We start from the raw sequence: 16,449 nt of genomic DNA on the forward strand, positions 1-16,449 counted from the left end.
CCCATGCATGCCGTCCTGGTAACTGCCTGGTGCTGGTGCAGTGACGGCAGGGCGATATGTGGAGTTGTTGATGCCTGGTGCGCGGTAGGGGGACCCTCGTGCGGCGGCCCACGTGTCGAAGGAGAAGAGCGTAGTAAGGTAGAGGGCGAGGAAGGTGAAGAGCGTGCCCGTGGGCGTCGAAGAGGTCGCAGGCGAGGCCGTGGGCCTAGAGGGGGTTGTTAGTTTTGTATGCGAGTAATGAAGGGAGCGGTGGCTAGGTGTACTTGTGGCCCTCCATGTTGTGAGGTGCGTCGTCTCGAGGATGCTTTTAGATCAGAGCAGCTTATACCACTGTCATGGTGGGAAAGAGACATCGAAGTCAAGTTGCGCCGCCGCAGTGGGCTGAGCGAGCGGCGGTGCCGCAAGCCGCAAGCCGCAAGCCGCGGTGCGACAGGGGTGGGCGCGCTAAGACAGGACAAAAAGTTGCGACCTTCAACGAGCAACATGCCACCGACCGATTCACATTTTCCCGCGACCGCACCCGTTACTCAAGAGCACGTTGCGCCATCTTTGTTCACGACATCGTGACTTCGAACGGCTCAAGCTCAAGTCGAAGACTGACCATGGCTGTGCATCAGCCTCCACACGACAACGTCAGTCCTGCCAAGAAACGCAAACGCGACACCCAAGAGCAACAAATAGACGACGTTGATACTTCTAAACCTACCGCTCTTTTCACACCAACCAAAGGTCGCGACTGGACCGTCACTATCGCTTTGCCGGGAAGCTGGACTCTCAATGCCAAGAAGCCTGATCACAAGACTATCCAAGTCGGACGAATCGCACGCGCAGCCGCCATCTACTGTGTCGATGAAATCGTTGTATTCGATGAAGATCCAAGCAATGTCGACCCCAGAGTAGTTGATTCCAAATACATCCGCAAAGGACGGTCCAAGCAACAAGTCCTCGACTCTATCCTGGAGCACGATGAGGCATGGCAGAACCCAGACCAGTTCCTTTGCCATTTATTGTCTTACGCCGAATGCCCACCTCATCTACGATACGACGCCGATGATCCCCGATTGAGCATCTTCAAGGAACATCAGAATCTCAAATGGGTTGGTAATCTCCCGAGTATGGATATGCCGCACCATCTTCGAAGCCACGAGTGGTGTCGATACCGCGAAGGTGTCTTTGTTGGCCCAGCCCTTTTACCCACATCATTGATACCCAAGAACAACAATTCAGGGACATCTCTGTCTCATGACTCAGAGTATGCATACGTCAAATGCGGTCTGCCGTATCCCATCCGCGTCCCTGTCTCCAAAGAAGCCCCTCCTGAGCAAGGCATGCGCACAACCGTTCGCTTCACCAGTGCCGATGCACCACCCAACTGGCCCCACCTATCTCAGCAGGAATGCAATCGAATGGATGCTATGGCATGCTCGGCCAGCGTGCCACGTGAGGAAGGCGGCTACTACTGGGGTTACACAGTCCGACGCGCTCCATCACTCAGCGCCGTCTTCTCCGATTGCGAATACCCAGATGGCTATGACATGTCTATAGGGACATCGGAACGCGGCCAGTCTGTCTATTCACTATTTACTGACACCAGCAATGAGTCTGCTACGTTTGCAGCCAAAGCCAAAGCTCACAAACCCTTCAAACACCTCCTTATTGTATTTGGTGGTCAAGCGGGCATAGAACCGGCTATTGCCAACGACCCGGTTCTCGCGGCAAGGGGATTGGGCAAATCGATGGCTAGCGAGCTTTTTGATGCTTGGGTTAATTTGGTTCCGGGACAGGGCAGCAGGACAATTAGAACAGAGGAGGCTGTTGTCATCGGACTTGCGGCGCTGAAGCCTTGGGTGGACAGAACGATGCAGGTATAAAGGCATGATCAACCAGGTTCTCGGCCTAGTGCCAGGAGTTTGATATGCGATTGCCTCATGCTCGACGGGTCTCACAATAAACGCTTTCCTCTACAAAACAGCACTTGAATATTATTAGCTGTACTGGATCTATGAAGCCGTCTTGATCCTCCATGCATCCTCGATTCCGACACCCAGTCAAGTCAGTATGTGCTCGTCACAGCCCTTTCCAGCCTCATAGTGTACCCTCGCCCAAGCACCTTTTGAGAGGAAACTCGTCGCCTGTACAAAGACTAATAACACCATCAACCCATTCCATATTGTCGAACTGCTTTGACTCGAACGAGTCAGCCTGGTAGTCGGATAGCTCTCCATCACCACCGATGGTACCCGTCCAGACACTTCCACTCGCACGGTTGGTCCAAGGGTTACTGACAAAAGCGCCATACTTGTCCTTTGGGACCTCGGCGGTGAAGGTTTGCGTCTGAGTCGTTTGCCACGTCTGGCTGTAGTCGATTGACATGGAGACTTGGAGGAAGTCCTTGACTAGTGTCAAAGTGCTGCTCGCCCCAACCGAAATGCTGTTACTAATGGAGAAACCCGAGGCGACGGAGATAGTAGTCGGTGCGCCCTTGGTGACTTGGCTCATTTGAACATCCCAGCCCAAGAAACGAGAGTTGGGGTTTGGAATGATAATGCTGGTGTCGCGTTTCAAGTGCTGCTTGTCTGGTGTTTTGGTCTCGTTGCCGGAGAAGTGAATCTCAGCAAGGTAGGCAGGCTTCGGAGGTACAGCACTGGCCTTGCGTGCAGCTTCCAGCTCTTCAAAGGCAGATCGTTTCATAACGGTGAAGTGGCCTTTGCCGTGGAGGATAACGTCATCCAGTCCGATTTTGACGGGTGCGGGAGCAGCCGCGACGAGAGCGGCGCCAAAAATGAGGGTGATGAAGGAAGTGGAGTGCATTATAGCGAGTACATATATGAGGTGAAACGAATGTGTAGAACTTTACGAAAAGAGTGACAGGGCAGGTAAGGTGGTGAGAAGAATTCATGATCAGGGAGGCGTGCTCTACTTATCGTCAAGACATGCGAGCAAGTTAGCACCGCATTAGCAGCGTCGGCTGTATGACTGATCGTAACATGGGTTCTGAGACGCAATTTTAACATTCCAGCTATCTTGGTAAACAGGTACGTCAATACATTTCTTGGCAGGGATTTATGAAGGATCAATAGTGGTGGAGTATACGAACCTAGGTAACGTGTTCAGGTGCGCGGCTGATTGGTTTCATGGTTGTCCGGTGATTTGCTGTCTCGAAGTACGAATAGTTCTTCCATGCCTACCCAAAGGCTCGCCGTAGGATTACTTATTCTGAGTGGGTCTCGCTAGGCCCAACATGAGTCGAGTGGCTCCTCGAGTATCACTGTAACAAAAGCACGCCCGCATCGTTCTTTCGGGCCGAAGCGCATGAAGTGCAAACCCTTTCCGGGTTCTCGGCATCTACCCTTAATAATACAAGGCATAGAATTCCCGACTTCTAATAGGACGCCGCTCTAATAGTGCACTCGGTTCACCTGCCGAGGGAATGTGGGATTGGGGCATTGCTGTGCGGTCCCTCGATACCGCGGTGGCTCAACCACGTTTCACAACCTTGGAAGAAGGGGCGCGCTCGCCACAATTGCGCCGAGAATGGACAAAGGACAATTGTAGTGATGGCGATGAAAGCATGAACGAGGATCCGTTCTATCATCAGTTCTTACTTATTTATCTTGTTTCCACATCCGGTTCTGAGCAGTACCCAACTTCCGCTCTTTAATCCTTTGGTGCACCTGGCTTTTACAGTCAATTCTGTCGTTACCTTCGCTCTGTCTGAGCTATTTCGAAACCTGAAGCCGTCATGCATTTCTCAGTCGTCCTCTCCGCACTTTCCATCCTCGTGGGCTCCTTCGTCAGCGCCGACCTCCACAGGGAAGGTCTTTGTGTCGATGAAGTCGGCGGACAATACGTGTACAACGCCGACGCAACAACAAAGGCATGCAACGCATATCTGAATCGCAACACTGGCGACCAGCAATGGGATACATGTGCCGATTGCAAGATGGTGAGACATACAAGAATCCCTCCATGAACCCTTCGCATGCTAACATTGTGCAGACCGAAGTCGGCAAGCTCAACCTTTGTCAATCGCTAGGGAATCACATCGGTGGTGATGAGTTGAACTATTACTGCAAGGAGAATGGCGCTGGCAATTCATTAGCCTCATAAGCTGCGGACAAGGAAGAATAGCTTTCGTGAACAGCAGTGACTTTGCTGTCGTCGTGTTGCGTCAGAGGTCGATGTATACCGTCCTGCAAAGTGTTACCAACCACGATTAATTTAATTCGATAACAAAACGCTCATGACACGGACGTACCATTTTGCATGGGCTCATATGTTCATCTCCATCGTAGCGTTATGTTTCAAATGTCCCAGCTTACCTGCAATGACTACAAACTAAAGTGCGAATTGCTAAACATCTAGTCCGCTGGTGTTCCATAACGCAATGTTACAACAGCTACAGTGACCGATAGGAAAACGCTTCGGTGATGAAAAGCGATGAGACAGCAACTATTGCCTTGGAACGAGCTCACTAAATTCACTAACCGTAGCGAGAAAGATGAACGGAAATCGGATCTATCAGTTGTCTAGATCATGGACTTAGACGCGATTTTGACGACACTGAAGTTCCAGCGCGGAAAATGTACACGGACGCTTTTGCTGTTACAGATAGTGACCTCGTCAATTGTAAGACCAACGAGATTCCCAACAGTCTTTCCCATATGTCCGTAATCGGAAGGAAATATCTCGACCTCGTCGCCGTATTTGAGCTTATGTGAATTGTCATCGATGAATGTAACGTTTTCTGGTGAGGTAGAAGTGCCAAGAGTTCGTTGGACCATAGTATTTCTATCCAGCGTTTTGGGCATTGGCATTCTCTTCCTTTTCTTTTCCAGTTGTGCCACAAATCTCTCTACCCACGAAAATACTCTCGGATACGTCTCAGCGTTGAAGTAACGCGCGGGAAGACTGTACTTCATAGTGGGCTCCGACATCAACCACTTGAACGGCCACACACAATCAATATCTGCTAGCGAGGGTTCTTGTGTGTTCAAAATCCACGCCCTGCCATCGGCAAGGAAAGTAGACTCCAACATGTCAAAAGCGAGCTGCAAATGCTGCGTGCCATCGGGCCGCCCCATCTCCATATCATCGGCGGTGAAGCGCCTTCCCATGAGCTTCTGACGATCATCTACAAAGGCTTCATTCGATAGGAAGCTTGTCTCCTGCCAGTATGGTATCATCCTCACGGCGTTGGCGAAGATGCCGCCGTCGATTGTCCAGTTTTCGAAGAGCTTTCTGATACCGACATCCATTGGCGTGGAAGGTGAGAGAGCGCTGTTGGGGTACAGAGACTCTAGCTTGGAGATGATGAATCGAGAATCGCAGTATATGTCCTTTCCGATGATCACGACGGGTATCTTCCTGTAGCCGACGCCCAGCAATTCAAGGTCTTCACGCGGCATGAATGCCGGCTGGATCTAGATGACTTCTTAGCTGACGCAACTGAAAGGGGCGGAAATGATGTACACATTCATCATAGGGTATACCGCGAAGCCATAGATACCATAATACCCGGTGCGAGAAGATGGAGCCTTCGTAATGGAGCACGATTGGCTTGTCGAGAGAAACCATGGTTGTTGAATGGTATTTGTTCGAACAGCGTGTAATATTGTTGCAGACGCGTAGTGACGTGGAATATATCTTGAACAACGGTAGGGCGGAACGTCTTTCCATTACCCCACCCCATGACGTGAGGCGCGGCGCATCTCCGTAGCTATCGAGCAATGGGAATCTTTGAATGCCACGGGATGTAGAAGCGAGCGTCTGGCCGTGATCGTTGCAGTATCAGCGTCATGACGACGGTCGAGCAAGCTGCCGTACAATACCAATCTCGCATTGGGGAGGTGCTGCGATACAGGCTAGTTGGCATGCTTTTCGAATGGCCCATCGCAAATGATACCGACACCTCCAAAGCGACAAAGCATCAATCTTTCGACGTGCCACCTGGGATTATGCTCCGTTGTTCTGTGTGCTGCCACCATTGTTATCCCACGCCAAGCGTTGCCGACCTGCGCGCACGCCCGGGGTGCTGCAAGCACTGCAAGGGTGGCTTCAAGCAACCCCGCATCCCCCACACCACTCCGGAAGAGACATTATCCTGCACGCATCGAAACGCGCTGCGGCCGGCGATAGATGCGTGTCCGATAGAACGTTAGTCGAGTACGGCGATGACGCGCCTGCACACGTCAGTTCCGCTGGGTCGACTCGTCTTCGCAGCTTGAGTTGTGTCTTGCCTTTTCCGCCACGACTTGAACCAACGCCAGCTATGCCACACAAGCTCGACATCTTAGTCGTGGGCGCTGGGCTCTCTGGACTCGCCGCAGCGATACAATGTGCCTTGTCAGGACACTCGGTGACGGTATTGGAGGGCGCAAGGGAGCTGGCTGAAGTATGTGCTCACGTCTACGACACCAGATGGTTGCAATCGGTGTCTATACTAACCAGCATTCCAGATAGGCGCAGGCCTCCAACTTACACCTAATGCTACACGTCTCCTTCTGAACTGGTCTGTTTACGACACTATCCGCGATCGTGTCTGCGAGCCCATCGCACTGACTGTCCACAACTATCGCGGCAAGATACTTGCGCACGAGGCAGAGTTCGATGCGAACATCCGCCGCAAGTACGAAGCGCCATTCTCCGACTGCCATCGCGTAGATCTGCAGCAGGCCATGGTCAAGCGAGCGCAAGAACTGGGCGTGATCGTAGTACTGAACGCAAAAGTAACGATTGTAGATCAGGGGTTGTCTACCGGCGATAGGGCGCGCGTGACGACCTTAGAGGGCTAGAACTACGACGCCGATCTTATAGCCGGAGCAGACGGGCTCTGGTTCTTTTGTTGATCTGCTGTGCTAGGACGTAACGACCCCCTACTACCTACAGGAGATTTAGCATATCGCATTGTGCTTAAAATAGATTAGATTAGCGATCTGAAGCTAAGGGAAATAGTGCGATCACCTATGTGTTGGTTCTAGGCGGGTCTAGACGCACACGTTGTAGTATACAGCATACGTAGCGGTAACATGTATAACTTAGTCTTACTCGTTTCTAATAATCTAGAAGTAGGTATTATAAGAACTAAAGGTAACTTAGACAAAATAAGGGATTTGTTTAAGAGATAGAACCTAGTGTAAGATACTCTACTTGTCTCGCGCTAACTTTATTAGGTTTATAACTTTTACTATTAAATTCTGTAAAATTTAGTCTATACACCTATATATTCTAGTACTAGCCTTATAGCTTAAGCTAACTCTAGAAGCTTATTTAATACTATAAGCTAGCTCTAGAAGTACGTTCTCTACTATAAGTGTACTTAGAAAGTACGCTATATAGCGTAAGCTAACTCTAGAAGTATACTTAATACTATAAGCTAACTTTAGAAGTACGCTTAATACTATAAGCTAGCTCTAGAAGTGCGCTTAATACTATAAGCTAATCTTAGAAGTATACTAATAGCGTAAGCTAACTCTAGAAGTATACTTAACAACGTAAGTATTATAACTTTCTAGCTTATTTTCTACTACCTTATAGATAGAAACTATACTACTAGATTATATTTATATTCTTAGAATAAAATTCTAATACCTTATACTAATAAATTTCTAAGTATTACTAGGTAAAGTTCTAACGTTGTGTGCGTACAAATCTCTAGATATTACTAAGTTAACTTAACTTTTTACGCCTATAAGAACCTGCCTATTTATATACGCAAATTAATAAAATTTTAATAGTAAAGTATACCTAGAATTACCTATTCTCTTATATTACTACTATTTACGCTAGTAAATTAAGCTAACTTATATTATCTATTAAGTCTTAGACTACCTTAAAGTCTTGCTAAGTATCTTAACTAGAGGTAAGTAGATCTATAAAGGTCTAATTAATAAAGTTAGACTTCTTAACAGACTCTAGTAGAAGTAGTATTAGTAGAGACTCTACTCTTATACAACTTATAAAGATTAGTTTTATAACTTTTACTATCTTTATAGTATTACTATTATAAATTATAACTATATTTATCTAGTTCTATAGATACGCAATTAGTCTCTATTTAATAAATAAATTTAGTACTCTACCTCTTAGAAGTAAGATAAAGATTTCTACTCTAAATCTCTTTTAGAGTATAAACTATTACTTTCTATATTCTAACTATCTATTCTATATACAAAGTATAATACTACTAATCTTAGTAAATAGCTACTCTTATACTACTATTACTATACTCTATTCTTATATACTTTTTAGATTAATTCTACTATATAAAAGATATTCTAGACGTTTATATTTAGCGTAGAGTATTAATATATTCTAGTAATACTATATATTACTAAGTATATCTATAGTCTCTCTCTTTTGTATAGTTATAACTAATTTCTTAATTTCTTTAACTTTACTTATAGTTAGTACGTTAGTTAATATTCTACTTATATTAGCCTAGAATAATACTAGCTAGTTATTTTATATATTAGAAACTGTATCTATATTATTACTTAGTCTAGTAGTTATATCTTCTATAATATTATATCTAGTTAATTCTATAGTTATAAATAAACAGAAACCTTCTTAATATAACTACCTCTACGTACCTAGAACTACCTTCTATTCTTATAAATAGTTAACTATAGCAACTATTTTTGCATAGTTAATTATTTTAGCTATCTTACTAATACCTATACGCTTAAATGTCTTAGCTATATTCTAGTACTTAAGCTTATAATTAGAATACGTAATCTTATTTATTTTTGCTATAACTATATTCTAGAAATTTACTACTATTTCTACTAACGTATAATCTAGTTAATTCTTTAGACGCTTATTTACTTATTTTATAGTTATTTTCTTACGTACGCGCTTAGAGAGACACTTATAGTTTTTATTAGTTAGATTAGTAGAGGCGCGTTCTATATCTACTTAAGAATTATTATAAACTTGCTAAATATACTTTAAGAGTTATTTCTTACTAACTTATTAATAGATCTAGTAGATTATATTATCTAAAAAGCGTGCAAGAAAGGCCTATATAGACTCTACTATATCTAGTAGAATATAGAATACTACTATATAGAGTTCTAATATTATAAAAGTATTCTAGACTAGTAAACTAACTTTATTATCTTTATTAATAGAGACTAGAATAAGATTAAGCTTTAGTAGCTATATAGCTATATTAGTTAGCGTATATATACGTAATAGAGATAGTATATACTATTAAGTATAAGATATTACCTAGTGTCTATAGTATAGGTAACGCTAAGAACACTAAGAACGCTAGAGCTTAGAGTTTAGAATGCCTAGCCTCTAATAACCTAAGATAATTAGTACACTCTAGAGAACGTGCTTAGAGCTACTAGCTCTAAGCAGATTTTAGTAAGAGCGATAAGCACTAATAAGAAATAGAGAGTAGCCCTAAAGCAGTAGCTCTAAGGCTTTTAAACTTTACTACCTAAGAGCCTAGATAAAATCTAAGTAGGCTATTTTGTGTAGAATTACTGCGCGAATTTAACGCTACACTTAGCTTGTTAATAGCTGCTTGCGTTGTAAAGTTATAGAGTAAAGAAGTTTAGAGCTAAATTTTAAAGTTCTTTACGTAATTACTACGCTTGCTGCTAGTACAGTCTACGTGTAGCTAAATCTAACGCCTATAGCTAAATTTTAACGCCTATAGCTAAATTTTAGACTTAAATTAAGGCTAAAATTAGGCGCCTGTAGTTAGAATTAGTTACTAAATTAAGTACTTAAAATAGGCGCCTCTACAGCTAAAGATTAGTACCTCTATAGCTAAAAAAGAGCGCTTTTACAGCTAAATCTAACGCTTATAGCTAAATTTTAACGCCTGTAGCTAAATTTTAGACTTAAATTAAGACTAAAATTAAGCGCCTATAGTTAGAATTAGTTACTAAATTAAGCACTTAAAATAGGCGCCTCTATAGCTAGAGATTAGTGCCTCTATAGCTAAAAAAGAGCGCCTTTATAGCTAAATCTAACGTTTATAGCTAAATTTTAACGTCTATAGCTAAATTTTAGACTTAAATTAAGGCTAAAATTAGACGCCTGTAGTTAGAATTAGTTACTAAATTAAGCACTTAAAATAGGCGCCTCTAGTATTAAATTTAGTGCCTTTACAGCTATATATACTCTATTATACTTAGTGTTAGTAGCTAGCTAACCTAGAATATTATTTTCTTAGCTCTAGAGCGCGCTAGCTCTACTTTCTCTTATTGCGTCTTACTACTTAATATCTTTACCTTTCTATCTATCTTCTTACTAAATTGCGCCTTAGGTACTTACTTTATCTCTCTATAGTATACTACCTCTATATCTACTTACTTATACTCTCTCTTCTACTAGAATTATATTAACTAAGCGCGCTTACTTTAAAATTAACGCGTCTCTACTATAGACGTAAGCTCTACTACTACTCTAACTTATCTCTCTACTACCTTTATACTCTTATAAGAAGCTTAGAGTACCTAATTTCTTTAAGCTTAGTAGTAGTGTAATAACTACTAGCTCTTCTATATACTAAAGTACTACTAGCTCTTCTAAATAATAGAGTACTACTAGCTCTTCTAAACTATAGAGCACTACTAGCTCTTATAAATACTAGAGCACCTTACTTTCTACTATACTCTTCTATACTAGCACTATTACTACGCGCTATAGTAATCTTACGTAGATAGCTAAGTAGCTATTCTATAAATTTAAAGAGAGCGCTGCCTACGTTAAGTCTCTTATATAGCTTATTTACTACTATACTAAGAAGATTATAGTTATCTATAAAGAGAAGAAATATCTTAAGAAATTAGCTACGTACTATAAGTAAGAGGCAACTAAGGCTAAGAGCAAAGTTAAATTATACTATAATAAAGTGTAGAGCGTACGCAGAAATAGTAAGAGGTACTAGAAGTAGGTTAACTTCTACTATAAGATAGTATATAGAGCCTATAATATTATTAATAAGGCTGTTTATCTACGCTCTGCTAGCCTATCTAAGTTAGATAGGTTAATTAGTAATTAGCTTTCTTTATACTTTAGGCTTATAACGCTACTTTTTATATTAATCTTCTCTCTTCTATTACTGTAGAGTTATAGCCTCTACTCTTTAATAAATAAGAAGCGCTATTAAATTTACAAAGTATAGCCTATAGTGTAGGTATTATAGAAGTAATTATATAGCTAAAGACTCTACTTCTTAGCTACTTTATAATTAGCGCTTACGCTAGTTTTTAGGCTAATACTCTACCTATAACACTTATAATAGCTCTACCTATCTACTAGCTCTAAGGCTTAGCGCCTAAAATTTAAACTCTAGATAACTACTTAAGCTATCTACTAGTATACTAAGTTCTTATCTATAAAGACTATAGCGCTGTCTGCAGTTAGACTAGATATCTTAAGAAGTCTTACTAAGTTAAGAAGAAAGAGTAGTAAGCGCTAGATAAACGCTATTAGATTAGTACTCTTCTACTTACTAACCTAAGAGATATTACTCTTCTACTACTAAATTAACTACTAATACTACTTCTAGGTACTCTAATTCTAGCTTACTCTTATATCTATACAGACTATAAATTTATTACTAAGAACTATAATAAGATTTAGCGCTATTATAATAAGGCCTATAACTAGAGAACTAGCCTCTAAGACTAGAAGCCTTAGACTTACATTTAAGCGCAGATATTCTTCTATACTAGTAGCTTTTAGAAATACTTTAAAGTATAGCCTATTACTAAAGGTAAAAGTAGTACTCTCTCTAGCAAAATTTTACTTATATTATAAGAAATTTAAAGTTTATAGGTAAAGCATATAGAGTTACTTACTATAGCTAACGCTATAGTTATAAAGACTAACTACACTAGCTAGTTTAAGAGAAATTACTAGCTAATTTATCTTACTAAGTGTAATCTTCTTTACCTTTACTAGGCAAGCTGCATACCTAATAAAGATAATACGCTACTTACTTAGGTAGCTGCTATTATTAAATAAGTAATTAAATAGGTAGTTAGTAGGCTTTCTACTCTTAGGCTTAAGAGTAGACACTAGTTATAAAGCTCTAACGCTAAGTAAATTAACCTGCGCCTAATAGCACGCCTATAAAACCTAGAAAGCTAGAAGTAGTATGCTAAGTATATAAAACGCTTTGTCTACTACCTACTATATATCTATAACGCCTAAGAGATAGACGCTAATAGTAGTAGAAGTAATTTATTTTAAACTTAGCTTAGTGTAGAGAGTAAACTAGATTTAGACACTAATAGTTAGACTAGTCTTTTACTATACTATAGAGATAAAATACGTAATATAAAGTAGCTATTTCTCTAAGCTAGTAGCTAAAAGTAACTTACTAGAGACTTTATTAGCGCTATATACTTAGATAGCCTAGTCTCTTAAATTACCTATCTTCTACGCCTATTTTAAGAGTTTATATTTTATATTACTAAAGATAAGCTCTTTAGCAGCAGGTTAATTTACTTTCTTACTATTTTAGGTATTAATAAGACTACTAACTACCTATAAGAGGCCTATAATTACTTCTATATACTAGTAGAAGTAGTGTACTATATACGCGTGTTAGCTATTAAAATTCTACTTTCTGCTGCTAATTGCTAGTAGCAGACTAAGCAAGATAGAAAGTATTTTATCTAGGTAAGAAAGTAGTACCTAGTTAATAGTACGTACAGCCTCTTTAGTAAGATGCTAAGCCTTTTAGTATATTTAAAGTATATTGCATTAAATACTACTAACGCTTCTATTTTATAGTAGTCTAAAGATAGAGGCACTTTGTATATACATAGTTAGCTAATTCTGTTAACTAGTTTTTAAGCTATAGTTACTAGTATACTATAAAAGAGAGAGAACGCTCTTTAGAAGAACTTACTTTAGACTACTATAGAGGTAGAGTAATTTTAAATACTGCTTAGAAAGATTTAGAATAACGTTACCTTTAGCTAAAGAGGCTATTTCTTTCTTTTACGCTCTAATAATAAATTAGCACGTAGTTTAAAAGAAACTATATCTAAAATACTAGCTAGTTTTTAGAGCTGTAAACTACGCAGCTCTTAAAATACTTCTTAGTAACTTTAGGTAGTACGCTGCTACCTAAAAAAGGTAGACTAATTTTTTAAAATTCTCTTCTTCTTTACCTACGTTACTAGTAGGTAGCTAGCTAGAGGCACTAAAATTACTTCTATCTACTATTGCAACAGCTATATATAAGACTAAAACATATTTATTATAGATAGCTAGGTAGTGTTTATTAGTAGGTATTACAAAAGTTAGGTCTTATAGAATAAGCCTAAAGTTATTCTATAGTTTTTACTCTAGCAAGTTAGTTAGTTATTTACTATCTACCTAGCGTATATCTAGCTACTTACTAAGTACCTTAAAAGTAAGGTGTAAGGCGCTTTACTAATAGACTATATCTAGACAACTACTACTAGCTCTTAGAAGACTAACTAGCTTAGTAACATTATTATCTATAAGACTAGAATCTAGTTAGGCTGCTAGCTTACTACCTTATAGTACTAGTACACTACTATTATAATTAGGCGTAAAGTAGTTAGTATAAAGTTTAGTAAGAGTATAAATAAAGCACTTACTAAGAGTAAATAGAAAGAGCCTAAAATATAGTCTAAAAGTAGATTAAATCTTTAGGTAGGCTACTTAGAGCTTATAGGCACTCTTTACTATAGCGTTAAAATAGGTATTATATTTTATCTTAGCTACTACTTACTTAAACTATTTTAAAATTTAAGTAGCTAGTAGTACTTCTTTTTTTAACTTTTAAGCGCTTTACCTACTAAGCTTATACTAAAAGGCGTAGTAAAGAGTAGCATATTAGGTAAAGAAAAAAGTAATACTAGAGCTGCCTAGTTAACTAGTCTACCTAATTACTAGCTTATAGGTAATAAAAAGCCTATAGTAATTAGTAATTCTAACCTTAAAGCCTTAGTTTGTAAGGTTATACAGAAAGAGAGCCTACTTACTTTTAAATTACTAGAGTAGAAAATTATACTATAAGTAATTCTAGCTAGTAAGACGCTACTTATTATAGTACTCTTAATAAGTAGTAGTAAGAGTCTTCTCTTTATAGCGCCTACCTGTCTTTTAGACCTAGAGGTTACTATTATTATTATACTCTTCTGTAAGCTAATTTAAGACCTAAAGCGCTAGTTAGTAAAGACTTAAATTCTAGTAATTAAATAGCTAGTAGAGTGTACTAGGCATACTTCTACTACTATAATTGTAGTTAGTATAGATACTATAGAAAAGTATAAGTTTCTTACCTTTGCAAATATGCTAAGCTAGAGTAGTATACTTAGGCGTATTGTTATTAATAAATGTTATTTAACGTTTACTAGCTATAACTAGCGCCTAAAGTTAGCTTACCTTACTTACCTGCGCGCTATTTTAGCGCTAATAGTATTACTTACTACTATTTAACTCTTTCTACTTAAGCTTAAACTAGAGTACGCTATAAGTATAAGAACTCTACGTGTTATACGCGCCTCTACTACGCGTATAAATATTTAGTACCTAGTCTAGAGATGTTAGCTATAGAAACTATTGCAAGAGGTAGAGAATATTACTAAACACTAGTTACGCTAGCTGCTTCTAGGTAAAAAAGTAATTATCTATTACTAGTACATAGACTAGTGTAAGAGAATAAGAAAGAAGTTAGACTATTCTTACTTTTATACTTAGCTAGAGTTAGACTACTACTTATAGGCTTTAAGAACTTAGCTTACTAGTAAAGATCTAATAGTAGCTACTTTATCTCTAGAAACTAGTATTAACTACTCTAAGATTGTAAGAGTGCTCTACGCTAGCGCTCTATATAGAATAATTAACTTTATATAAGAATTAGAGCGCGCTAGTTATTAGAGTAAGCTAGTTAATTTAGTTATATTAGTTAAACAGCCTCTAGCAAGAAGGCTCTAGGTAGCTAAACTGACTAATAACTTATAGCGCTTGTTAGATAAGAGCGCTATATAAAGTTTTATTAATACTAGCTAGAGTGTCTACTAAAGAAGTATTCTAAGCTACTTTCTAGACAGCTAGCTAGCAATCTACACTAAAATTTTAGCTGCTAACTATAACCTTTATAGTAAAGGTTAGCCTAAATTAGTAGCTTTAATTTAGAAGAAGGCTAAAGATAAGGCTAAAATTTATAAGATACTGTAAGAGTTAGCTAGTAGTTATCTAATTTATTAGGTAGTAGGTGCTATAAACTAGTTTAATTACTTACACGCTAAATATAGCTAGTGCAAGATATATCTAAATCTTAGACTAGAAAGCTATAAGAGGTTTAGAGATTATTTTAATAAGTCTACTTAGTAGATAAAAGCAACCTATACCTACTATAAGTATAGACTTAGCTAATACTTCTACGTAACTAGTAAGAAGGTTACTATAACGTATTAGTATCTAGGTATAATATTTCTAGTTCTAGTTATATTTTTTTTATACAGCAAGAAAGTATTTTATAAATAGAGAATTATACCTAAAGATACTAATACTCTACTTACGTAGTTTATACAAAAGTATAGATAATAAAAATAGAGCGCTGTTGTAAGTAACGTAATAGTAGTATTAGACGCTATTCTTACCTAGATAGACGTGCTATAGGCTCTTTACACTAGACTTTAAAGAAAAGACTATAAATAGTTAGTTATAACGTCTACAGGCTAGACAGTAAAGAGAGAGAGAAGGTACTTTAGTAATAGATTTAAGGCTAGGTAACACTTTTGCTCTACTAAGAATAAATTCTTACCTTTACCTATAACTTTACCTAACCTACTCTTTCTAAGTAGTATTGCAAACTATATTAAATATTAGCATATACTATTAAATACTTACCTAATCTACTTTTTCTAAGCAGCATTGCAAACTATATAAAATTTTAGCACTTACTATTAAATATTTACCTAACTTACTCTTTCTAAGCAGTATTATAAAATTAATCTAAATATTAGTATATACTATTAAATATTAATTTTAAGACGTACTTAATTTAGTATTTTATCTCTAGCTACCTACTATTATAAAGTATAAGAGACCTTTAGAAAGTATCTAATAATTTTACGTTTAAAGTTTCTTATATCTTAGTATAGAAACTAGATACTAGGTTTACTAAAAACCTACTCTAGAGAACGTGCTTAGGGCCACTGGCCCTAAGTAAATTTTAGTGAGGGCGATAAGCACTAATAAGAAATGGGGGGTGGCCCTAAAGCAGTGGCCCTAAGGCTTTTAAACTTTACCGCCTAAGGGCCTAGACAAAATCTGAGTAGGCTATTTTGTGCAGAATTACTGCGCTTTTAGGGGTTAGGGTTAGGGTTAGGGTTAGTGTTAGGGTTAGGGTTAGGGTTAGGGTTAGGGTTAGGGTTAGGGTTAGGGTTAGGGTTAGGGTTAGGGTTAGGGTAACCCTAACCCTAACCCTAACCC

The 16,449-nt window shown here is 39.0% G+C and overlaps 4 protein-coding genes across 4 annotated transcripts; 2 read left to right on the forward strand and 2 right to left on the reverse strand.

The window, feature by feature from the left end:
- Window positions 1-602: 602 nt before the first annotated feature.
- On the forward strand, window positions 603-1,871 carry J4E93_001942 (uncharacterized protein; the record flags this gene model as incomplete). The annotated part of the gene is made up of 1 exon (XM_049339890.1): window positions 603-1,871. The coding sequence occupies one exon, from the start codon at window positions 603-605 to the stop codon at window positions 1,869-1,871; it is 1,269 nt and encodes a 422-aa protein (XP_049203847.1).
- Window positions 1,872-2,085: 214 nt separating this feature from the next.
- Window positions 2,086-2,811, reverse strand: J4E93_001943 (uncharacterized protein; the record flags this gene model as incomplete). The annotated part of the gene is made up of 1 exon (XM_049339891.1): window positions 2,086-2,811. One exon carries the CDS (start codon window positions 2,809-2,811, stop codon window positions 2,086-2,088), a length of 726 nt encoding a protein of 241 aa, XP_049203848.1.
- A 1,718-nt stretch (window positions 2,812-4,529) lies between these two features.
- J4E93_001944 (uncharacterized protein) lies at window positions 4,530-5,408 on the reverse strand (the record flags this gene model as incomplete). The annotated part of the gene is made up of 1 exon (XM_049339892.1): window positions 4,530-5,408. One exon carries the CDS (start codon window positions 5,406-5,408, stop codon window positions 4,530-4,532), a length of 879 nt encoding a protein of 292 aa, XP_049203849.1.
- A 928-nt stretch (window positions 5,409-6,336) lies between these two features.
- J4E93_001945 (uncharacterized protein) lies at window positions 6,337-6,794 on the forward strand (the record flags this gene model as incomplete). The annotated part of the gene is made up of 2 exons (XM_049339893.1): window positions 6,337-6,345; window positions 6,459-6,794. 2 exons carry the CDS (start codon window positions 6,337-6,339, stop codon window positions 6,792-6,794), a joined length of 345 nt encoding a protein of 114 aa, XP_049203850.1.
- Window positions 6,795-16,449: the final 9,655 nt, after the last annotated feature.

The sequence above is a fragment of the Alternaria ventricosa genome (assembly GCF_023758065.1).
Source record: "Alternaria ventricosa strain BMP 2768 chromosome Unknown scaffold_2, whole genome shotgun sequence".
Taxonomy (NCBI): domain Eukaryota; kingdom Fungi; phylum Ascomycota; class Dothideomycetes; order Pleosporales; family Pleosporaceae; genus Alternaria; species Alternaria ventricosa.